General features: G+C 38.7%; 1 protein-coding gene and 1 pseudogene across 1 annotated transcript; one reads left to right on the top strand and one right to left on the bottom strand.

The window, feature by feature from the left end:
• The first annotated feature begins 7147 nt into the window (after positions 1 to 7147).
• OR6C269 (olfactory receptor family 6 subfamily C member 269) lies at positions 7148 to 8086 on the top strand. The gene has a single exon (NM_001206762.1). It carries the CDS (start codon positions 7148 to 7150, stop codon positions 8084 to 8086), a length of 939 nt encoding a protein of 312 aa, NP_001193691.1.
• Positions 23335 to 24261, bottom strand: OR6C276P (olfactory receptor family 6 subfamily C member 276, pseudogene; annotated as a pseudogene).

Genomic DNA, 24470 nt, shown 5'->3' with positions numbered 1-24470 from the left:
ATATTGCAGGAAATATACTCAATCTCCTGTGATTAACTCTAATAGAAAAGAATATATGTGTATGTAAAACTGAATTGCTATAAGGCAGAAATTAATACAATATTGTAAATCAACTTTACTTCAATTTAAAACAAAAAGTCCCATGAAATGTAAAAACAAAAGAATTATAAAGATCTGGGAAATATTTTTAAAACTATCAACAATAAGTTATCACATTTCCTTTTCTTTTGATAAAAGATTTTTTCTTTATTATTATTGGAATACTTGAAAATGAAAATGTTAGTCACTCAGTCATGTCTGATTCTTCGTGACCCCATGGACTGTAGCCCACCAGGCTCCTCTGTCCATGGCATTTTCCAGGTGAAAAAGTGGAGTGGGTTGCCGTTCTCTGCTTATACTGAAGCTAACCACCAATCATATTTTTACAGGATTAACAAATGGAAAAAATTGTGTTTATGATCTTACAAATTCCTAGAATAATATTGAAATAAAATAACAGAAGGCTGCCTTTTGTCTTGTAATCTGACACTAATCATTGCATACCTGGACTCTTCCAATGCTAATGTTATTTACAGGTACCTCTCTGAGGACATTTTCCCCAGGTCTGTGTTTCCTGCCCAGTCCCCAGAATCTATTACACAAGAGATTCATTAGTAATGTTTAAGACAGGACCACCAAGGATATGTTTCTTTGTTTCACTTAATTAAAGATTAGGTCAATTTTTTTAAAAGAGAAATTCTGCCAGTTTAGAAATATGTCCTCTGCCAGAAATAACAGAATATCAACTTTCCCAACAGCAGAAGGAGATCCCTACCTAGCCATTTAAACTACTGTTAGCTTTGCAGTTCCAGAGTAGATTTCCAGAGCTCATTGGGAGGTAGGTTTTCTATTGAAAAAATCATCTTGTGTGGATGGAGGATGACTTAGTGAAAAGTCTCCAACTTCAGAGCCCTCTGTGAGTAGGAGTCTGTGCTCCTAAGAATGGTCAGAGACCACCCACATCTCTCCCCGCCTCTCTCCCCACCATAAGATCTTCCTCGATGACTTTTTTTTTCACCCTTTGCAACTTTCGGATTCAGTGGACATCTGAGGTTACAACTATCAGAGAAGTATTTTTTTTAATCATTTTCTTTCCCTTTTCTGAACACTAGAACAATAGTTTCCTCTGAGGAAAGTATTTCTACAAAAATAACCAATATGATTTGTCATTTTAATATTTTATGAAAGGTTTCAACCACCCCTTATGAAGTGTGGCTTTTCAATATGAGTAGTAATTATAGGAGAGTCATTGATTAGCTATTTTTATGTATCAATATGATGAATTTCATCTAAATGAAGGGGAATTTTAGAAGGACACTCACCCTCATTTTAAACAAAAACTGTGTATAAATTATGTGAACTGTATCCCCATTGAGTGGTTTATATGCTTATGTTTCATCAGTTGGTGACCAAATTCTCTAATAGTCTTAGACATATTAATGGAAACCCAGTTTTTTAATATCTGTATCAATATCAGTGTCAATTAATTTCATGAGAGTATTGTTTAAAAGGCTGACTATGAGTTGCAGAAGAAAATAGTGGCATTTTTGGAAGACAAAATTAGTCTCTGTCCTCAGTACACACAGGCTGACTGTGGTGGTTGATACGGAGTCAGATAACATGGAGTTGTGCTGACAGGACTGAGGGGAGGTACCTGGGCTGCAGAGACAGTTCATTCCTGTCCCACCACCAGAAATGCTCTGGTGGCCCCTTTATGACCTTTAACCTGGTGTTGAGGTGAGGAGGTTAACTTTTAGGCAAAACATGCTCAGTACTTCCTTGTAATGGAAGCCTAGTTTAGGCCGCACTGGGGGACTAGGCACCAAGTAGGATCTTATATCCAACTTTCTTAGTGATAAGAAAAGAACTTTTTAAAACAACCAGGTGAAACTCCAAGTAACCATTTAATTGAAGCCTCTAAGCCAAATATTATCTTTTGATTCAGCAACATAGGAAGGTAACAAGGTATCCTGACAATGACTGAAGGATAGGAAATATTTGACTTAGCTGCTATGTAAGTTATCAGAGAAAAGGCCAAATATATAGTACTTTCTGGTCAAAGCAAAAAATTTCTAAATAGCTTTTTCTTTTAGTCCAGGACTAAATAGGACAGAAGTCTTTTATTATGCTGCCAAGTAGCAAAGAATGATTTTTATATTTTAATGACCTCATTTTTAAAATGAAAGAGAATGGACAACTGAGATTATATATGGTGTGTATTAAGTATGTGCATTTTTAGATCATTTATAGCTCAAGCTAAAATATAAAAGTATCTAATCAACCCTTGTTAGAAAAAAAAAGGGGGGGGGAACCTCAAGTGGAATTACATACTTAAAGGATGTATCATAAAAGAGAATGGAAATTTCACTATATGAAAAAACACACTCCTTGGTCTGAGTCAGAAGAGTACATCAAAATTTATGAATTTTAAAATAATGTATTTATTGAGCTTTCAATAAATGCTGAATGAGGTTAACTGCTGTGAAATCTTGATGAACAAGACAGAGCCCAGTCTCAATAAAATTACATTCACATATTTAGTTGTAACAGAGAAGTACAGTGGGCTAGAGGGGAAAAAGAGAAGCAGAGAATTTACACAATGAAGTTTCAAGAAACATTTTTGTAGGAAGTACACTAGCCAAAACTTGCTAAACTTGCAGGTATCAGTATCAGTTTAGTGAAGGGAAAAGCAGGGGTGGAAAGCTGGTAATGAACAGAGCTGTATCAGGAAACAGACTTCACTTAAACTTGTAGAGAGATGTCATTTTGGTTTGTGGAAAGCAAAGGTCCTTCTTTGGTGGAAGCACTCTAAAGAGTTGCTTCATAGGTAACATTCATTTCTAAACATGAACATCCTCATCACAGGAGTGTGTTATCAATGGGTCAAAAACTGCAAGCACTTCAGGTCCTATTAGTCAATATTATAATTTTGCCTTATAAGGTATAGACAAAATCCATGCAATTCACACATTTATGATTAACATTAAGACATAATTTAACTATAAACATTAATTTCAATGGATAGCCTATATAGTCATAGATGGCATAAAATGAACATCACCACAAAAATATTGCTGAAGAAGCACAAAGGATTGGTAGATATTGTACTAGACAAATGATGCGTGTGAAGAACTGCCCCCAACATACTGCCAGAAAGAAAAAAAGTGCTCTGCAACTGCTGTTCACTTTTCAGTTTTCTTTTTTATTTCTATTTGGTAAATTTTGTAATTATGAAAAACTTTTGTACTTAGAAAAGTGTTGACAAAATAGTGGAGCCAGTTCCCAGATATCCTTCACCCAGCTCTCCCTATTGGAAGCATCCTGCATAATCACAGCATAATTATTACCACTAAAGAATTTATACTGTGGGCAAATACTAATAACTAAAATACAGATTTAAGGATGGGTCTCGGTCACGGCCAGGCCAGGCAGGCAGTGAGGGCGCCTCCTCCATCACTGTCATGAGTCTGTGTGCACTCTCTGTGCATCCCGCGCCAGCGAGTCAGTGGCAGAGCAGCACACCGTCTCCTGCCAAGAGTTCCCAGTGCCCATGGCCTCAGCTCGCATGGAGCATCAGGTGACCCACTGTGGTAGGCAAGTCCACAGAGGCACAGAGAGGAGATAGTCTCAGAAGAGACAAAGATTCACTGAAAAAGATAATTAAGTAAAATTAAAATAAATTAAATACAGATTTTATTCAGAGTTTCCTAGTTTTTCCTCTAATGTCATTTCTCTGTTGCAGGATCCAATTCAAGTTAAATAATTGAAAAGGAATTGTCATTTGTCCTTGGTCTCCAATTCGTGTCTCATCCTGTCTCCCCTTGTCCTTCATGACCATGAAAGTACAAACAATTGAGGTTAAATTCCTCAGGATGGGTTTGTTCAGTTGCTTATAATAATTTTTTAATGTCATACAGCAGCAGGTAACTTGTTTATGTTCAGTTCAATCACTCAGTCACGTCCGATTCTTTGTGACCCCATGAACCGCAGCTCGCCAGGCCTCTCTGTCCATCACCAAATCCTGGAGTCTACCCAAACCCATGTCCATTGAATCGGTGATGCCAGCCAACCATCTTATCCTCTGTCATCCCCTTCTCCTCCTGCCCTCAATCTTTCCCAATATCAGGGTCTTTTCAAATGAGTCAACACTTCGCATTAGTTGGCCAAAGTATTGCAGTTTCAGCTTCAACATCAGTCCTTCCAATGAACACCCAGGCCTGATCTCCTTTAGGATGGACTGATTGGATCTCCTTGCAGTCCAAGGGACTCTCAAGAGTCTTCTCCAACACCACAGTTCAAAAGCATCAATTCTTCGGCGCTCAGCCTTCTTCACAGTCCAACTCTCACATCCATACACGACCACAGGAAAAACCATAGCCTTGACTAGACGGACCTTTGTTGGCAGAGTAATGTCTCTGCTTTTGAATATGCTATCTAGGTTGGTCATAACTTTCCTTCCAAGGAGTAAGCATCTTTTAATTTCATGACTGCAATCACCATCTGCAGTGATTTTGGAGCCCAGAAAAATAAAGTCTGATACTGTTACCATTCTTTCCCCATCTATTTCCCATGAAGTGGTGGGACCAGATGCCATGATCTTCATTTTCTGAATGTTGAGCTTTAAGCCAACTTTTTCACTCTCCTCTTTCACTTTCATCAAGAGTCTCTTTAGCTCTTCTTTGATTTCTGGCATAATGGTGGTGTCATCTGCATATCTGAGGTTATTGATACTTCTCCCAGCAATCTTGATTCCAGTTTGTGCTTCATCCAGCCCTGCATTTCTCAAGATGTACTCTGCATATAAGTTAAATAAGCAGAGTGAAAATATACATCCTTGATGTACTCCTTTTCCTATTTGGAAACAGTTTGCTGTTCCATGTCCAGTTCTAGCTGTTGCTTCCTGACCTGCATACAGATTTCTCAGGAGGCAGGTCAGGTGGTCTGGTATTCCCATCTCCTTCAAAATTGTCCACAGTTTATTGTGTTCCACACAGTCAAAGGCTTTGGCATAGTCAATAAAGCAGAAATAGATGTTTTTCTGGAACTCTCTTGTTTTTTTGACAATCCAGCAGATGTTGGCATTTTGATATCTTGTGCCTCTGCCTTTTCTAAAACCAGCTTGAACATCAGGAAGTTCACGGTTCATGTATTGCTGAAGCCTGGCTTGGAGAATTTTGAGCATTACTTTACTAATGTGTGAGATGAGTGCAGTTGTGCGGTAGTTTGAGCATTTTTTTGGCATCGCCTTTCTTTGGGATTGAAATGAAAACTGACTTTTTCCAGTCCTGTGGCCACTGCTGAGTTTTCCAAATTTGCTTGCATATTGAGTCCAGCACTTTCACAGCATCATCTTTCAGGATTTGAACTAGCTCAACTAGAATTCCATCACTTCCACTAGCTTTGTTTTTAGTGATGCTTTCTAAGGCCCACTTGACTTCACATTCCAGGATGTCTGGCTCTAGGTGAGTGATCGCACCATCATGATTATCTGGGTCGTGAAGATCTTTTTTGTACAGTTCTTCTGTGTATTCTTGCCACCTCTTCTTAATATCTTCTGTTTCTGTTAGGTCCATACCATTTCTGTCCTTTATTGTGCCCATCTTTGCATGAAATGTCCCCTTGGTATCTCTAATTTTTTGAAGAGATCTCTAGTCTTTCCCATTCTATTGTTTTCCTCTATTTCTTTGCACTGATCACTAAGGAAGGCTTTTTTATCTCTCCTTGCTATTTTTTGGAAGTCTGTATTCAAATGGATATATCTTTCCTTTTCTCCTTTGCTTTTTTATTCTCTTCTTATCACAGCTATTTGTAAGGCCTCCTCAGACAGCCATTTTCCTTTTTTTACATTTCTTTTTCTTGGGGATGATGTTGATCCCTGTCTCCTGTACAATGTCATGAACCTCCGTCCATAGTTCATCAGGCACTCTGTCTATCAGATCTAGTTCCTTAAATCTATTTCTCACTTCCACTGTATAGTCATAAGGGATTTTATTTTGGTCATACCTGAATGGTCTAGTGGTTTTCCCCACTTTCTTCAATTTAAGTCTGAATATGGCAATAAGAAGGACTTCCCTGATGGCTCAGATGGTAAAGCCTCTGTCTACATTGCAGGAGACCTGGGTTCGATCCCTGGGTCGGGAAGATCCCCTGGAGAAGGAAATGGCAATCCACTCCAGTACTATTGCCAGGAAAATCCCATGGACAGAGGAGCCTGGTAGGCTACAGTCCATGGGGTCACAAAGAGTCGGACACAATTGAGCGACTTCACTTTCACTTCACTATCACTTTCATGGCAATAAGGACTTCATGATCTAAGCCACAGTCAGCTCCAGGTCTTGTTTTTGTTGACTGTATACGTATATGACTAATTGTTTATGTAGTACTCATTAAACACTCTTTCTACCAGAGTTACAATGGAGGGAAAATTAGGTATTGATATAGAAACTTAAAGATAAATAGCAAAATGGAAAAGTATCAGTGATATTTGGATGACAATTCTGATACCAAAAGTAAAATATATAAAATGAAATAATTTCTTTGGTCATTGCAGTAACAGAAAACATTCAAGTACTGCACATGTGGCATATAGACTCTGTATAAAATGTCAAACTCAGCCATTTATTTGCATTTAACAGGAACCAAAATTTTAAGCAGCTTGTGAGTTCATTCAAACTTTGGAGTAGTAAAGAATCAATAGGAGAAAAATAACACTATAATAAACAAAAAAATCATGTCACATAGATGATCCTTTCTATTTCTATAACTAAATACATTTCAGGCAGTAGAAGACAGAGTTTGGGTGAACTGAAAAATAGACATTCAAGAGCATGCAAGGAGATCTAAAAATATGGACAGTAGAACCATCTTATTTCATGATAGTGAGGAGACTTATAACACACACTGAAAGACCTGATAATCCCAGAGTTATGATCAGTCATTGTCAAGTAAAAGAATAAAATGAATATTCATTGAATTGATTGGATTTTCTTTTTTACCCAATGTCCACGGGCTCTTAATTTCATACAAGTTAATTTCATACACTGGACTGAGAACACAGTCCAGTGTCACTTGACTTTGTGAGGAGCTTGAGAAGAAGTACAAGTCAGCAATGAGAAACCATACATCATTACCTACATTCATACTCCTGGGACTGACAGATGACCCTCCAATGCAGGTTCTGATTTTTATATTTCTGCTTGTCTCCTACTTATTAAGTGTAACTGGGAATCTGACCATCATTATACTCACTTTACTAGACTCTCGCCTTAAAACTGCCATGTACTTTTTCCTCAAACACTTCTCCTTTTTAGAAACCTTATTCACCTCAGTCTGCATTCCCAGATTCTTATACAGCTTATCAACTGGGGACAAAACTATTTCCTATAATGCCTGTGTCAGTCAACTATTTTTCATCTTCCTTTTTGCAGTAACAGAATTTTTTCTCCTGGCCATCATGTCCTATGACCGCTATGTGGCCATTTGTAAACCTTTACATTATGCAACCATCATGAACAGTAGAATCTGTGGAAGACTTGTTATTTGCTGTTGGATAGCTGGTGGGCTGGTTATATTTCCACCACTTTGCCTGGGCTTAAATCTGGAATTCTGTGACTATCACGTCATTGATCATTTTCTCTGTGATGCCTCTCCTATGCTGAAGATCTCTTGTTCAGACACATGGTTCATAGAACAGATGGTTGTTGCCCTTGCTGTGCTGACTAATATTGGGACATTTCTGTGTGTAGTTCTGTCATATATATACATCATCAAGACCATCATAAAGTTCCCTTCTGCCCAGCAAAAGATGAAGGCCTTTTCTACCTGTTCTTCTCACATGATTGTGGTTTCTATCACCTATGGCAGTTGTATCTTTATCTACGTCAAACCTTCAGCAAAAGATGAAGTGGCAATTAATAAGGGTGTGTTAGTACTTACTACTTCAGTTGCCCCCATGTTAAACCCCTTTATATATAGCCTGAGGAACAAGCAAGTGAAAGAAGCTTTTACTGACTTAATCAAAAGAATTTCAATGATTTCAAAGAAGTGAAAGAATGTTGAAATTAAGCATAATATATGAATTTAAAAAGAGCATTTGTCCTTAATGTCATAATCTCATTACTTAACTTATGTACCCTGGTCTATTGTCTGTTTATATTAACTTTCTCATACCACTGTTATTATTTAATCTCTGATCCAAAATCATCTTTTCAATGCCTGTTGAAATAAACAGTTGAAATAAACCATTTCAACTCCTGTTGAAAATAAACTGTCTGCAAGATGACATCTCATATCAAAAGAATATGAAATTAGATTTCTAGGAGAAGGGATTTGCCTAAACTCTAGTCTGGCTACGATTAATAAAATAACTATTAAATCTTGTGTGGGAAAAAAAATTGAATTCTTGAACTGATGGGAATATTAATGGAGTCATAGTATCCATTGTCTTGCTTTAAATGTAAACATCCAAAAAGCAGAAAGTGAAGAGGAACTCAAAAGCCTCTTGATGAAAGTGAAAGTGGAGAGTGAAAAAGTTGGCTTAAAACTCAACATTCAGAAAACGAAGATCATGGCATATGGTCCCACCACTTCATGGGAAATAGATGGGGAAACAGTGGAAACACTGTCAGACTTTATTTTTGGGGGCTCCAAAATCACTACAGATGGTGACTGCAGCCATGAAACTAAAAGACTACTCCTTGGAAGGAAAGTTATGACCAACCCAGATAGCATATTCAAAAGCAGAGACATTACTTTGCCAACAAAGGTTCGTCTAGTCAAGGCTATGGTTTTTCCTGTGGTCATGTATGGATGTGAGAGTTGGACTGTGAAGAAGGCTGAGCGCCAAAGAATTGATGCTTTTGAACTGTGGTGTTGGAGAAGACTCTTGAGAGTCCCTTGGACTGCAAGCAGATCCAACCAGTGCATTCTGAAGGAAATCAGCCTTGGGATTTCTTTGGAAGGAATGATGCTAAAGCTGAAACTCCAGTACTTTGGCCACCTCATGCGAAGAGTTGACTCATTGGAAAAGAGTATGATGCTGGGAGGGATTGGGGGCAGGAGGAGAAGGGGACGACAGAGGATGAGATGGCTGGATGGCATCACTGACTCGATGGACGTGAGTCTCAGTGAACTCCAGGAGTTGTTGATGGACAGGGAGGCCTGGCGTGCTGCAATTCATGGGGTTGCAAAGAGTTGGACATGACTGAGCAACTGATCTGATCTTATATCTCATGTGAGAAGAACAGGTAGAGCAGGCCTTCATCTTTTGCTGGGCAGAAGGGAACTTTATGATGGTCTTGATGATGTATATATATGACAGAACTACACACAGAAATGTCCCAATATCAGTCAGCACATCAAGGGCAACAACCATCTGTTCTATGAACCATGTGTCTGAACAAGAGATCTTCAGCACAGGGTTTCTTTATATGAATGTCACTAAGGATGACTAGGTCTTGTTGTCAGGTAGGGCCTCACTCACAATATTAGAAGTTGAATGACTCCTTACTAAGATAAATGAACCCTCTTCTAGATGATGCTTTATCTTCCAGCTAACAAATGTTCACATGGTAAGATCTTGAGGCTCCAGGGAGAGAGTAGAAGCAGACAAGGCCTCTGGAGTCCTAGGCACATATCCCTTCTACATCACACATTCTATTAGTCAAGAAAGTCACAGGACCAAGCAACATTCAAGGGAGAAATACAGAATCACTTGTGCATGAAGGAGCTGGGACACACACTGCAAAGGGTGCAGATACAGAGAGAGCAAGCCATCTTTGCTATCTAATTTCCACAGACACTATGCTTCTGCTAAATGTCATGAATTTCCAATCTATTTTGTCTCAAGTATTACTATTATTTAGTGTGCATATGAATCCCTGTGAAGACAAATATGATCAGTATTTTTTTCTAAAGAAATATTACTTGAATAAATCCTATATAAAACATGAAGGACTAAACTTTCAGAGAGAGAACATCTATAAAAATTCTAACTTTGAATAAGAATCATATAGAGAGAATGAGTATAATTTTGTGAAATAAAAAAAAGTTACTCATAACACAGTGTTCCACAATATCTTTTAATTTTAAAATCATTTCACATTATTCACTGAAAGCAATGCTAATCATACAATGATAGTAATAAACTTTTTCACATAAGATGTGTTTGCTAATTCTCAAACCATGTCTCCTAGGTAAATTTTTGATGAATGGCAAAACTGAAGTTTAATGACTCCCATTTCTTTCTTCTGTGTAAACAGTTGAAAGTCATTTCTCTTGGGCCTTTCTGTATAATAATTATCTTTAGGTATTCCCATTCCCTTATTTTTTTTTTTAATTTTTCTCTTGTAGGTCCATTTCTCATTCCCATTCCTTCACTGGCAACCATCTTTATTATTTTTAAAGTTTAATTTTTATTTACATGTGTTTTTCTACAAAATATGTTTGAATACATCTAGGAAAGCTATGTATTGCTAGTAATTAGTGGAGAATATTATTTGCACCCAGTAGCATTAACCTCCAATATATATGGCTATTCCACTATATGGCACAGCTCCTCCAGTATAAGTGTAATTTCAAGGAAACTATTTTATTTTTGCACTCTTCCTTTTTTTAAAATTTTTTATTATTATTATTATCATTTTACTTTACAATATTGTATTGGTTTTGCCATACATCAACATGCATGTGCCACAGGTGTACACGTGTTCCCAATCCTGAACCCCCCTCCCACCTCCCTCCCCATACCATCCCTCTGGGTCATCCCAGTGCACCAGCCCCAAGCTTCCTGTATTCTGCATAGAACTTGGACTGGTGATTCGTTTCACATATGATATTATACATATTTTAATGCCATTCTCCCAAATAACTCCCCCCCCCCACAGAATCCAAAAAACTGTTCTATACATCAGTGTCTCTTTTGCTGTCTCACATACAGGGTTGTCATTACCATCTTTCTAAATTCCATATATATGCATTAGTATACTGTGTTGGTGTTTTTCTTTCTGGCTTACTTCACTCTGTATAATCGGCTCCAGTTTCATCCACCTCATTAGAACTGATTCAAATGTATTCTTTTTAATGGCTGAGTAATACTCCATTGTGTATATGTACCACAGCTTTCTTATCAATTTATCTGCTCATGGACATCTAGGTTGCTTCCATGTCCTGGCTATTATAAACTGTGCTGCGATGAACATTGGGGTACAGGTGTCTCTTTCCCTTCTGGTTTCCTCGGTGTGTATGCCCAGCAGTGGGATTGCTAGGTCATATGGCAGTTCTATTTCCAATTTTTTAAGGAATCTCCACACTGCTCTCCATAGTGGCTGTACTAGTTTGCATTCCCACCAACAGTGTAAGAGTGTTCCCTTTTCTCCACATCCTCTTCAGCATTTATTGCTTGTAGACTTTTGGATCGCAGCAATTCTGACTGGCATGAAATGGTACCTCATAGTGGTTTTGATTTGCATTTCTCGGATAATGAGTGATGTTGAGCATCTTTTCATGTGTTTGTTAGCCATCTGTATGTCTTCTTTGGAGAAATGTCTATTTAGTTCTTTGGCCCATTTTTTGATTGGGTCAATTATTTTTTTTCTGGAATTGAGCTGTACGAGTTGCTTGTGTATTTTTTGAGATTAGTTGTATGTCAGTTGCTTCATTTGCTATTATTTTCTCCCATTCTGAAGGCTGTCTTTTCACCTTGCTTATAGTTTCCTTTGATGTGCAGAAGCTTTTAAGTGTAATTAGGTCCCATTTGTTTATTTTTGCTCTTATTTCCAATATTCTTGGAGGTGGGTCACAGAGGATCCTGCTGTGATGTATGTCGGAGAGTGTTTGCCTATGTTCTCCTCTAAGAGTTTTATAGTTTTTGGTCTTATGTTTAGATCTTTAATCCATTTTGAGTTTATTTTTGTGTATGGTGTTAGAAAGTGCTCTAGTTTCATTCTTTTACAAGTGGTTGACCAGTTTTCCCAGCACCACTTGTTAAAGAGATTGTCTTTTCTCCATTGTGTATTCTTGCCTCCTTTGTCAAAGATAAGGTGTCCATAGGTGCTTGGGTTTATCTCTGGGCTTTCTATTTTGTTCCATTGATCTATATTTCTGTCTTTGTGCCAATACCATACCGTCTTGATGACTGTGGCTTTGTAGTAGAGCCTGAAGTCAGGCAGGGTGATTCCTCCAGTTTCATTCTTCTTTCTCAAGATTGCTTTGGCTATTAGAGATTTTTTGTATTTCCAAACAAATTGTGAAATTATTTGTTCTAGCTCTGTGAAAAATACCGTTGGTAGCTTGATAGGGATGGAATTGAATCTATAGATTGCTTTGGGTAGTATACTCATTTTCACTATATTGATTCTTCCGATCCATGAAGATGGTATATTTCTTCATCTATTAGTGTCCTCTTTGATTTCTTTCATCAGTGTTTTATAGTTTTCTATATATAGGTCTTTAGTTTCTTTAGGTAGATATATTCCTAAGTATTTTGTTCTTTTCATTGCAATGGTGAATGGAATTGTTTCCTTAATTTCTCTTTCTATTTTCTCATTATTAGTGTATAGGAATGCAAGGGATTTCTGTTTATTGATTTAAGCAAACTCTTTAAAAGAAATAAAATAAAATAAATGCTAGTGGGGGAAAAAAGTATACATGTATAATTTTTAAAAAATATCACTTAAGACTCTAATGCATAAAATAGTCTACAATGACAACATAACTATAAAAATATAGTGGGGTGTTTTAATTGAAAAAATACATTTGAATCAGTTCTAATGAGGTGGATGAAACTGGAGCCGATTATACAGAGTGAAGTAAGCCAGAAAGAAAAACACCAACACAGTATAATAATGTGTATATATGGAATTTAGAAAGATGGTAATGATAACCCTGTATGTGAGACAGCAAAAGAGACACAGATATATAGAACAGTCTTTTTGACTCTGTGGGAGAGGTCGAGGGTGGGATGATTTTGGAGAATGGCATTGAAACATGTATATTATCGTATGTGAAACGAATCACCAGTCCAGGTTCAATGCATGATACAGGGTGCGCAGGGCTGGTGCACTGGGATGATCCAGAGGGATCGGATGGGGAGGGAGGCAGGAGGGGAGTTCAGGATGGGGAACACATGTACACCCGTGCTGGATTCATGCCAATGTATGACAAAACCAATACAACATTTAAAGTAATTAGCCTCCAATTAAAATAAATAAATTTATATGAAAAATAAATAAATAAAATAAAACAAAATGATGGCTATTCTAAAAAAAAAAACAATGTAAATGTATTATTTGGGCTAACCAGGAAGCACAGTGGTAAAGAATCTGCTTGCCAATGCAGGAGACACAAGAAATGCATGTTCAATCCCTGGATCTGGTAAATCCCCTGGAGTAGAAAATGGCAGCCTGCTCCAATATTCTTGCCTGAAAAATTCCATGGACAGAGGAGCCTGGCAGGCTTCAGTCCATAGGGTCATAAAGAATTGAACATGACTGAGTGCACACACACACAAGCACATCCATGCACACAATCATATACAAATGTATTATTTAGCAATGTGATTACAGTGTGAACATACACACTTCACACTGTTGAAGATATGAAATTTCAAAATGCAAAATAATGCTTCATAATAGAAATAAAGCAATACAAATTGAGAGAGGAGAGAGTTAAGACAGTCGTATATCACCACTCTCTTAGCACCAAAACTTGTCCTCTGTACACTGGTGGGAGGGGATATATGTATACCTATGGCTGACTCACATTGAGGTTTGACAGAAATAACAAAATTTTGTAAACCAGTTATCCTTCAATTAAAAAATAAATTTAAAAAAAAGCATTAGTGTGAAGATGGCTTTAAAAAAATATTTAGAGACAGAGTTTTGGATGAAGTAGAAATAGCTCATTGCTTTTTCAGGTAAAGGGGATTCAGTTCAGTTCAGTTGCTCAGTCATGTCCAACTCTTTGTGACCCCATGAACTGCAGCACACCAGGCCTCCCTGTTGATCACCAATTCCCGGAGTTCACCCAAAATAATGTCCATCAAGTCGGTGATGCCATCCAGCCATCTCATCCTCTGTCGTCCCCTTCTCCTCCTGCCCCCAATCCTTCCAAGCATCAGAGTTTTTCCAGTGACTCAACTCTTTGCATGAGGTGGCCAAAGTATTGGAATTTCAGCCTTAGCATCAGTCCTTCCAAAGAACACCCAGGACTGATCTCCTTTAGAATGGACTGGTTGGATCTCCTTGCAGTCCAAGGGACTCTCAAGAGTCTTCTCCAACACCACAGTTTAAGAGCATCAATTCTTCAGCTCTCAGCTTTCTTCACAGTCCAACTCTCACATCCATACATGACCACTGGAAAAACCATAGCCTTGGTTAGAAGGACCTTTGTTGGCAAAGTAATGTCTCTGTTTTTAATATGCTGTCTAAGTTGGTCATAACTTTTCTTCCAAGGAGTAAGCGTCTTTTAATTTCATGGCTGCAATCACCATCTGCACTGATTTTGGAGACCCCAAAAATAAAGTCTGACACTGTTTCCCCATCTATTCCCATGAAGTGATGGGACCAGATGCCATGATCTTAGTTTTCTGAATGTTGAGCATTAAGCCAACTTTTTCACTCTCCTCTTTCACTTTCATCAACAGGCTTTTTAGTTCCTCCTCACTTTCTGCCATAAGGGTGCTGTCATCTGCATATCTGAGGTTATTGAGATTTCTCCTGGCAATCTTGATTCCAGCTTGTGCTTCTTCCAGCCCAGCGTTTCACATGATGTACTCTGCATGTATGTTAAATAAGCAGGGTGACAAAATTCAGCCTTGATGTACTCCTTTTCCTATTTTGAACCAGTCTGTTGTTCCACGTCCAGTTCTAACTGCTGCTGGCTTACTATTCTCAAAAGTGTGTGTCCCCACCTGAAGAGGGTAGTAAGGAGTTTTATAGTAAAATTTCAAAGAGCAATGAATGATCAGCTTGTGGACTTTCTTCTGATTGGATGGTGGTGGAGTAATGGGGAATTAGCATTGTCAACCTTCTGGTTCTAAGGAGTCACGTGAAGTCAATGTGCTTGTGAGCAGCACACAGTTAAATTCTTCCACATGGTGGGGGTTTCAGTATCTGAACAACAGGTCAAAGGACATGGTTCAAGACTATTATCTATAGTCCTTCAGGAAGAACTAAAGGTCCTTGACTTTGTTTAATGGGTAAAGTATCATTATTTCATCTTGTTGACTGTTTTTCTTTCATTCTCATTTATTCACTGCTCTGATTCAATTTGTTCTTTGACTAATTTTTTCTACAGACAAAATGTAGACATAGCACGTGGGTGGGGTTTTTCTCAGAAGGTCTCATAACTTAAGTGACACTCTTAAGTTTTATGTCAAATTGGAATGAGCTAAAAATTGATTGAAGAAATATATACATTAATTTGAAGATTATGTTTTCCCCAAGCACAACCTATAAATTCTAGACTTAGAAAGGGAAAAGTTAAAAAAATCAGTAGTGGGTGGCTGATTCTTCTGTGGCTTATTGGTTTCTATTTTGTGTTGTTTAAAATATTCACATATTTGTAAATTTTTCATTTTCATTTTCATTAATATCTAGCTTCACCTCATTGTAGTCAGAGAAGATACTTTATGTGATGTCAATTTATTAAGTTTGTTGAGACTTGTTTTATGACCTCAGATGAAAGTGAGTAGAGAGGCCACTACCTCTGGGGCTGCAGATGCCACTGCCACTGAGGGTAGAGAGGCAACTTTTGTTGGATCAGATTCTGCAGTTAACCTTCAGCAATTTCAGCCCTGAAGCTATAGAGCAAAATGAAATCTCTTAGGTCATACATGCAGTACATAAGCTGGGAATTTGAATCCCGTAACTCATCCTTTCCCTCACTACTTTTATTAATGACTTTAGGAACAACCACTCAAAGTCATTATATCCCTTAGTTTTAAAAACATGTTCAAAAATATCAAACACAGAGTCACTTGGCTTATTGTTTCTTTTTAGTGGTTTATTAAGAGTTGTTGTTCAGTCACCCAGTTGTGTCTTACTCTTTGTGACCCCATGGACTGCAGCATGCCAGGCCTCCCTGTCCCTCACCATCTTCCTCTTGGAGTTGCCCAAGTTCACTTCATTTCATCAGTGATGCTGTCCAGTCATCTAATCCTCTGTTGCCCTCTTCTTCTTCTGCCCCAATCTTTACCAGCAGCAGAAATTTTTCCAATGAGTCATCTGTGCACATCAGATGACCAAAATAGTAGAGCTTAAGCTTCAGCTTCAGCATCAGTCCTTTCAGTGAATATTCAGGGTTAATCTCCCTTAGGATTGACAGATTTGATCTCCTTGCTGTCCAAGGGACTTTCAGGAGTCTTCTCCAGCACTACAGTTCAAAAGCATAAATTCTTTTGCATTCTTCCATCTTTACCATCCAGGTCTCACAACCATACATGATCAGTGGGAAGACTGTAGCCTTGACTAAATAGATCTTTGTCAGCAGAGTAATGTCTCTGCTTTTCAACACACTGTCTACATTTGTCATCACTTATACTGCCAAGAAGCAATCGTCTTCTGATTTCAAGGCTGCAGTCACCATTCATGGTGATTTTGGAGCCCAAGAAGAGTAAGTCTGTCACTACTTCCACCTTTTCCCCTTCCATTTGCAATGCAGTATTAGGGCTGAATGCCATGATCTTTGTTTTTTTTTTTTTTTTTTTTTAATATTTAGCCTTAAGCTGGCTCTTTCACTCTCCTCCTTCACCGTCATCAAGAGGTTCTTCAATTCCTCTTCACATTCTGCCATTACAGTGGTATCATCTGCATATCTGAGGTTGTTGAAGTTTCTCCTGCCTATCTTGATTTAGGCTTATAACTCATCCAGCGGGGCATTTCTGATGATGTGCTCAGCATATAAACAAACAAGGTGAGAGCAGACAGCCCTGCCCTATTCCTTTCTTCATCTTGAACCAATCAGTTGTTCCACACAGGGTTCTAACTGTTTTTTCTTGACTTGCATACAGGTTTCTCAGGATACAGGTAAGATGGCCTGGTAGTCCCATCTGTCTAAGAGTTTTCCACAGTTTTTCATGATCCACACAGTCAGAAGCTTTAGCATAGTCAATGAAACAGAGATAGAAATTCTGAAATTCCCTTTCTTTCTCTATTATCCAGCAAATGTTGGCAATTTGATCTCTAGGTTGTCTTTCTTTTCTAAACGCAGCTAGGACATCTGGAAATTATTGGTTCACATGATGCTGAAGCCCAGCATGTAAGATTTTAAGCATGATCTTACTAGCATGGGGGATGAGTGCAATTGTTCTATGATTAGCACATTACTTGGTACTACCCTTCTTGGGAATTGGGATAAGGATTGACCTTTTCCAGTCCTGTGCCACTGTTGGGTCTTCCAGATTTGCTGGCATACTGAATGCAGAACCTTGATAGCATCCTCCTTTAGAAATTTCAACAGTTCTGATGGAATTTCATTGCATCCACTAGCTTTATTAACAGTTATGCTTCTTAAGGCCCACTTGGATTCACACTCCAGAATGCCTGGGGCTCTGGGTGACTAACCACACCATCATCATAATCCGGTTCATTAATATCTTTTTTATACAGTTCTTCCATGTATTCTTTCCATCTCTTCTTGATCCATTCAGCATTTACTGGTCTCTATCATTTGAATCATTTTCTGTGCCCATCTTTGGGTGGAATGCTCCCTTGAAGTTTCCAATTATCTCCTGAAGAGTAAACTGCACATAGGCATAACAAATAGGAGATACAAATTAGAAATAGGTATAGTTACAGGATGATATTTATTATAGAGTAGCCCATATAGATATATTACGTGATAGTGCATGCCATAGACTATCAGGGCTCTCTTTATTATGGGAAATAAAGTTATTAGCATCTTTAAATCTAATCAGCTTGGAGAGCCATTCCAGAAACCCCAGAAAAAATTCACCAACCTCATCCTTAAAATTCTGTTCATCTGGAATTTTCTTGGTAACAATATTTGTATTAATCAGTTTTCTGGAGAAAATGAACCAATAGGATATATGTAATCTGAATAAACAGTAAACTGTACATAAACATAACAAATAGGAGATATAAATTATATATAGGTATAGATATAGGTATACATGATCTCTGTTCATTTCCAAGGCAAACCATTCAATATCACAGTAATCCAAGTCTATGCCCAAGCCAATAATGCTGAGGAAGTTGAAGTTGAATGGTTCTATGAAGACCTACAAGATCTCTTAGAACTAACACCCAAAACAGATGTCCTTTTCATTATAGCGACTGGAATGCAAAAGTAGGAAGTCGAGAAACACCTGGAGTAACAAGTAAATTGGGCCTTGAAGTACAAAATGAAGCAGGGCAAATGCTAATAGAGTTTTTCTAAGAGAATGCACTGGTCATAGCAAATGAATGAAGCAGGGCAAAGGCTTCCAGAGTTTTCCCAAGAGAATGCACTGGTCATAGCAAACACGATCTCTGAAAACACAAAATAAGACTCTACACACGGACCTCATCAGATAATTATAATCTTTGCAGCCAAAGATGGAGAAGCTCTACACAGTAAGCAAAGACAAGACTAGGAGCTGACTGTAGCTCAGGTCATGAACTCCTTATTGCCAAATTCAGACTTGAATTGAAGAAAGTGGGGGAAACCACTAGATCATTCAGGTATGACCTAAATCAAATCCCTAATGATTATACACTAGAAGTGGCAAATAGATTCAAGTGATTAGATCTGATAGACAGAGGGCCTGAGAACTATGGACGGAGGTTCATGACATTGTACAGAAAGCAGTGATCAAGACTGTCCCCAAGAAGAAGAAATGCAAAAAGAAAAAATAATAGTCTGAGGAGGCCTTACAAATAGCTGTGAAAAGAAGAGAAGTGAAAGCAAAAGAAGGAAAGATATACCCATCTGAAGGCAGAATTCCAAAGGATAGCAAGGAGAGATAAGAAAGCCTTCCTTTGCGATCAATGCAGAGAAATAGAGGAAAACATAGAATGGGAAAGACTAGAGATCTTTTCAAGAAAATTAGAGATACCAAGGAAACATTTCATGCAAAGATGGGCACAACAAAGAACAGAAATGATATGAATTTAACAGAATCAGAAGATGTTAAGAAAAGGTGGCAAGAATACGCAGAAGAACTGTACAAAAAAAATCTTCATGACCCAGATAATCATGATGGTGTGATCAGTCACCTAGAGACAGACATCCTGGAATGTGAAGTCAAGTGGGCCTTAGGGAACATCACTACAAAAAAGGATAGTGGAGGTGATGGAATTCCAGTTGAGCTATTTCAAATCCTAAAAGATGGTGCTGTAAAAGTGCTGCACTCAATATGCCAACAAATTTGGAAAACTCAGCAGTGGCCACAGGACTGGAAAAAGTCAGTTTTCATTCCAATCCAAAAGAAAGGCAATGCCAAAGAATGCTCAAACTACTGCACAATTGCACTCATCTTACATGCTAGTAAAGTAATGCTCAAAATTCTCCATGCCAAGCTTCAACAGTACATGAACCATGAACTTCCAGATGTTCAAGCTGAATTTAGAAAAAGCAGAGGAACCAGAGATCAAATTGCCAACATCCGTTGGATCATCAAAAAAGCAGGCGAGTTCCAGAAAAAACATATACTTCTGCTTTATTGACTATGCAAAAGCCTTTGACTCTGGGGATCGCAACAAACTGTGGAAAATTCTGAAAGAGATGGGAATACCAGACCACCTGACCTGTCTCCTGAGAAATCTGTATGCAGGTCAAGAAGCAACAGTTGGAACTGGATATGGAACAACAGACTGGTTCAAAATCAGGAAAGGATACATCAAGGCTGTATATTGTCACCCTGCTTATTTAAATTATATGCAGACTACATCATGAGGAACGCTGGGCTAGAGGAAGCACAAGCTGGAATCAAGATTGCCAGGAGATATATCAATAACCTCAGATATGCAGATGACAACGGCCTAATGGCAGAAATCAAAGAAGAACTGAAGAGCCTCTTGATGAAAGTGAAAGAGGAGAGTGGAAAAGTTGGCTTAAAACTCAACATTCAAAAAACTAAGATCATGGCATCTGATCCCATCACTTCATGATAAATAGATGGGGAAACAATGGAAACTGTGACAGACTGTATTTGGGAGGGCTTCAAAATCACTGCAGATGGTGATTGCAGCCATGAAATTAGATGCTTACTCCTTGGTAGGGAAGTTATGACTAACGTAGACAGCATATTAAAAATCAGAGACAACTTTTTTTTTTTTTAATTAAAACTTAAAAAAAAAAAAAAAAAGGCAGAGACATTACTCTGCCAACAAAGGTCCGTCTAGTCAAAGCTTTGATTTTTCAGTAGTCATGTATGGATGTGAGAGTTGACCTATAAAGAAAGCTGAACACCAAAGAATTGATGCTTTTGAACTGTGATGTTGGAGAAGACTCTTGAGAGTTTCTTGGACTGCAAAGAGATGCAACAGTCCATACTAAAGGAAATCACTCCTGAATATCCACTGGAAGGACTGATGTTGAAGCTGAAACTGCAATACTTTGGCCACCTGATACAAAGAGTTGACTCACGGGAAAAGACCCTGATACTGGGAATGATTGAAGGTGGGAGGAGAAGGGGATGACAGAGGTTGAGATGGTTGGATGGCATCACCGACTCAATGGACTTGAGTTTGAGCAAGTTCCAACAGTCAGTGATGGACAGGGAAGCCTGGCGTGCTGCAGTCCACTGAGTCTCAAAGAGTCAGACACGACTGAGTAACTGAACTGAATTGATAGATATAGGGTGAGATTTATCACAGTAATTGAAACACATGATCATGGAGTCTAAGAAATCCAACAAGCTGCCATCTGCAAACTGGAGAACCAGGAAAATTCATGATTTAAGTTCTATTTCAAGTTTGAAAAAGTGAACGTGAACATCACTCAGTCATGTCCAACTCTTGTGACCCCATGGACTATATAGTCCATGGAATCTCCAGGCAAGAATACTGGAGTGGGTAGTCTTTTCCTTCTCCAGGAGATCTTCCCAACACAGGGATCAAACCCAGGTTTCCTGCATTGCATATGGATTCTTTACCAGCTAAGCCACAAGGAAAACAAGTTTGAAGACTTTAAAACCTGGGGGCCTGGACATCTCTGGTGATCCAATGGTTAAGATTCTGCACTGCCACTGCAGGGGGTGAAGGTTCAATCCATCTATGACACACAGCAAGGCAAAAAATACAAATAAACAAAACCAAGGTGCCAATCTTAGAAATCCTGGTCCAAGATTGAAGGCCCATGAACCAGAACTGACAGCGCCAAAGCAAGATAAGATGCTGCCCAGTTTCAAGTGGAGACCATATTCACCTTTCTTCTGCCTTTTTCTTCTAGTCAGGCCTTCAACAAATTGGAGGATGCCCACCTGCTTTTTTGAGGGCTATTTTCTTTAACCAGTCTATAGATTCAAATGCTAATCCTTCCCAGAACACCCTTACAGACACACTCTGAAATATTTTCTCAGCTATATGGGTGTCCATTAGTTCTGTAAAGCTGACACAGGAAACTATGACACCTTCTTTTTTATTTGTTACAACTTATATGATAGAGAGACCTTAAAATTACTAATATGAAATTGTCTTACTTTCTTATTTTTTTGTACCAGTGCAAGTCTCCTAAATGTTATAATCCAAGGGCATAACTCCCTAATAAGTATTAAGCTACACCTTGTTTTATTAATATTGGCTATTAATTTAATAATTAATTATTTATTGTTGCTGCTGCTGCTGCTAAGTCACTTCAGTCGTGTCCAACTCTGTGCGACCCCAGAGACGGCAGCCCACCAGGATCCCCATCCCTGGCATTCTCCAGGCAAGAACACTGGAGTGGGTTGCCATTTCCTTCTCCAATGTGTGAAAGTGAAAAGTGAAAGTGAAGTCGCTCAGTCGTGTCCAACTCCTAACGACCACATGGACTGCAGCCTACTAGGCTCCTCCATCCATGGGATTTGCCAGGCAAGAGTACTGGAGTGGGTTGCCATTGCCTTCTCTGGTATTATTGCTGAATTATTAATTTATTAATAAATTGAGTTTTGGGGCAGGAGGAGAAGGGGATGACAGAGGATAAGATGGTTGGATGAAATCACCGACTCAATGGACATGGGTTTGGGTGGACTCCAGGATTTGGTGATGGACAGAGAGGCCTGGCATGCTGCAGTTCATGGGGTCACAAAGGATCAGACACAACTGAGCTACTGAACCGAACTGAACTGAAAGATTGTTTCAATATACAAAGTCTAACACAAGAAAAGCAGTAGCTCAAAACTGCTTCAGGCCCTTCAGTTCAGTTTAGTCGCTGAGTCGTGTCTGACTCTTTGCGACCCCATGAACTGCAGCACGCCAGGCCTCCCTGCCCATCACCAACTCCCGGAGTCCAACCAAACCCATGTCCATTGAGTCGGTGATGCCATCCAACCATCTTATCCTCTGTCATCCCCTTCTCCTCCTGCCCTCAATCTTTCCCAACATCAGGGTCTTTTCAAATGAGTCAACTCTTTGAATCAAGTGGCCAAAGTATTGCAGTTTCAGCTTCATCATCAATCCTTCTGATGAACACCCAGGACTGATCTCTTTATAATGGACTAGTTGGATCTCCTTGCAGTCCAAGGGACTTTCAAGAGTCTTCTCCAACACCACAGTTCAAAAGCATCAATTCTTCAGTGCTCAGCTTTCTTTATAGGCCAACTCTCACATCCATACATGACCACTGGAAAAACCATAGCCTTGACTAAACGGACCTTTGTTGACAAAGTAATGTCTCTGCTTTTTAATATGCTGTCTAAGTTGGTCACAACTTTCCTTCCAAGGACTAAGCGTCTTTTAATTTCATGGCCGCAATCACCATCTGCAGTGATTTTGGAGCCCAGAAAAGTAAGGTCAGTCACTGTTTCCACTGTTTCCCTAATTGCCATGAAGTGATGGAACAAGATGCCATGATCTTTGTTTTCTGAATGTTGAGCTTTAAGCTCTTCTCTTTCACATTCATGAAGAGGCCCTTTAGTTCTTCTTCACTTTCTGCCATAAGGGTGGTGTCATCTGTATATCTGAGGTTATTGATATTTCTCCCAGCAATCTTGATTCCAGCTTGTGCTCCTTCCAGCCCAGCATTTCTCATGATGTACTCTGCATACAAGTTAAATAAGCAGGGTGACAATATACAGCCTTGACATACTCCTTTTCCTATTTGGAACCAGTCTGTTGTTCCATGTACAGTTCTACCTGTTGCTTCCTCATAACTCCTTTAGAAGAATGTATTTTTTCTGACTAATTCATTAAAGTCTTGTTTCACTTGTTTGTTTCTCGGGGTATAGATAAATGAATTTAGCATGGGGGAGATGGAAGTTGTTAATATTGACACACCCTTATTAATTTCCATTTCATCTTTTCCTGAATTTTTGATATAGATAAATATACAGCCTCCATAAGTAATGTAAACACAATCATGTGGGAAGAACAGGTGGAAAATGCCTTTTTCCATTGCTGGGCAGAGGGGAATCTTAGAATTGTTTGGATAATACTTACATAGGACCAAACCACAAACATGAGAGTCATTATAAGGATTAATGCAGAACAGATGATAACAATCTTCTCCATGAACCATGTATCTGAGCATGTGATCTTCAGGACAGGTTTAGCATCACAGAAAAAGTGGTCAAGAACATTAGAGTCATAGAATTCCAAGCTCAGTTCCAAGCTAAATGGTGGGATCATGATCAACACAGTGGTCATCCAACGGCAGAAGATGAGTGTTTTGCAGACCCTGTGGTTCATGATGGTCATGTAATGCAGGGGTCTGCAGATGGCTGCATAGCAACCGTAAGGCATGGCAGCCAAGAGAAAAAATTCTGTTATTCCAAACAGGTCTTTAAAAAATAGTTGGCATACAAGCATTATAGGTAATGGTCCTATCACCTGATGATATACTGTACAAGACTCTAGGAATGCAGGTAGAAGTGAATGAGATTATTAAGAAGGAAAAATTTTGGAGAAAAAAATACATCACAGTTTTAAGGTGGGAATCGACCAGTATGAGGATGTGGATGGCCAGGTTTCCAATTACACTCAACATGTAGGTGTTGAGTAGAAATATGAAAGTCAGAATCTGCAGCTGTGGGTCATCTATCAGTCCCCAGAGGATGAATGTGGTAACTGTTGTATGGTTTCTCATTCCTAGCTCCACACTTCCTCACAAACTGTGTGGAAATCTGAGAGAGAAGAAACTCAGAAGAGGGAAAAATATTCTTTTGAGATGGATTTCTGGCGACAAAACCAATGAATTTTATGTTGTGCTCATAATGCATATTTCAAGATTTTAAATGTGATACTCACTGTTTTCACTCCTTCCCTGTCAGTCCTAAATTTCTTAGAGTAGCATTC

This window comes from Bos taurus, chromosome 5 (assembly GCF_002263795.3).
Source record: "Bos taurus isolate L1 Dominette 01449 registration number 42190680 breed Hereford chromosome 5, ARS-UCD2.0, whole genome shotgun sequence".
NCBI lineage: Eukaryota > Metazoa > Chordata > Mammalia > Artiodactyla > Bovidae > Bos > Bos taurus.
The sequence above is the reverse complement of the archived record's forward strand: the minus strand, read 5'-3'. Positions and strand labels throughout refer to the sequence as shown.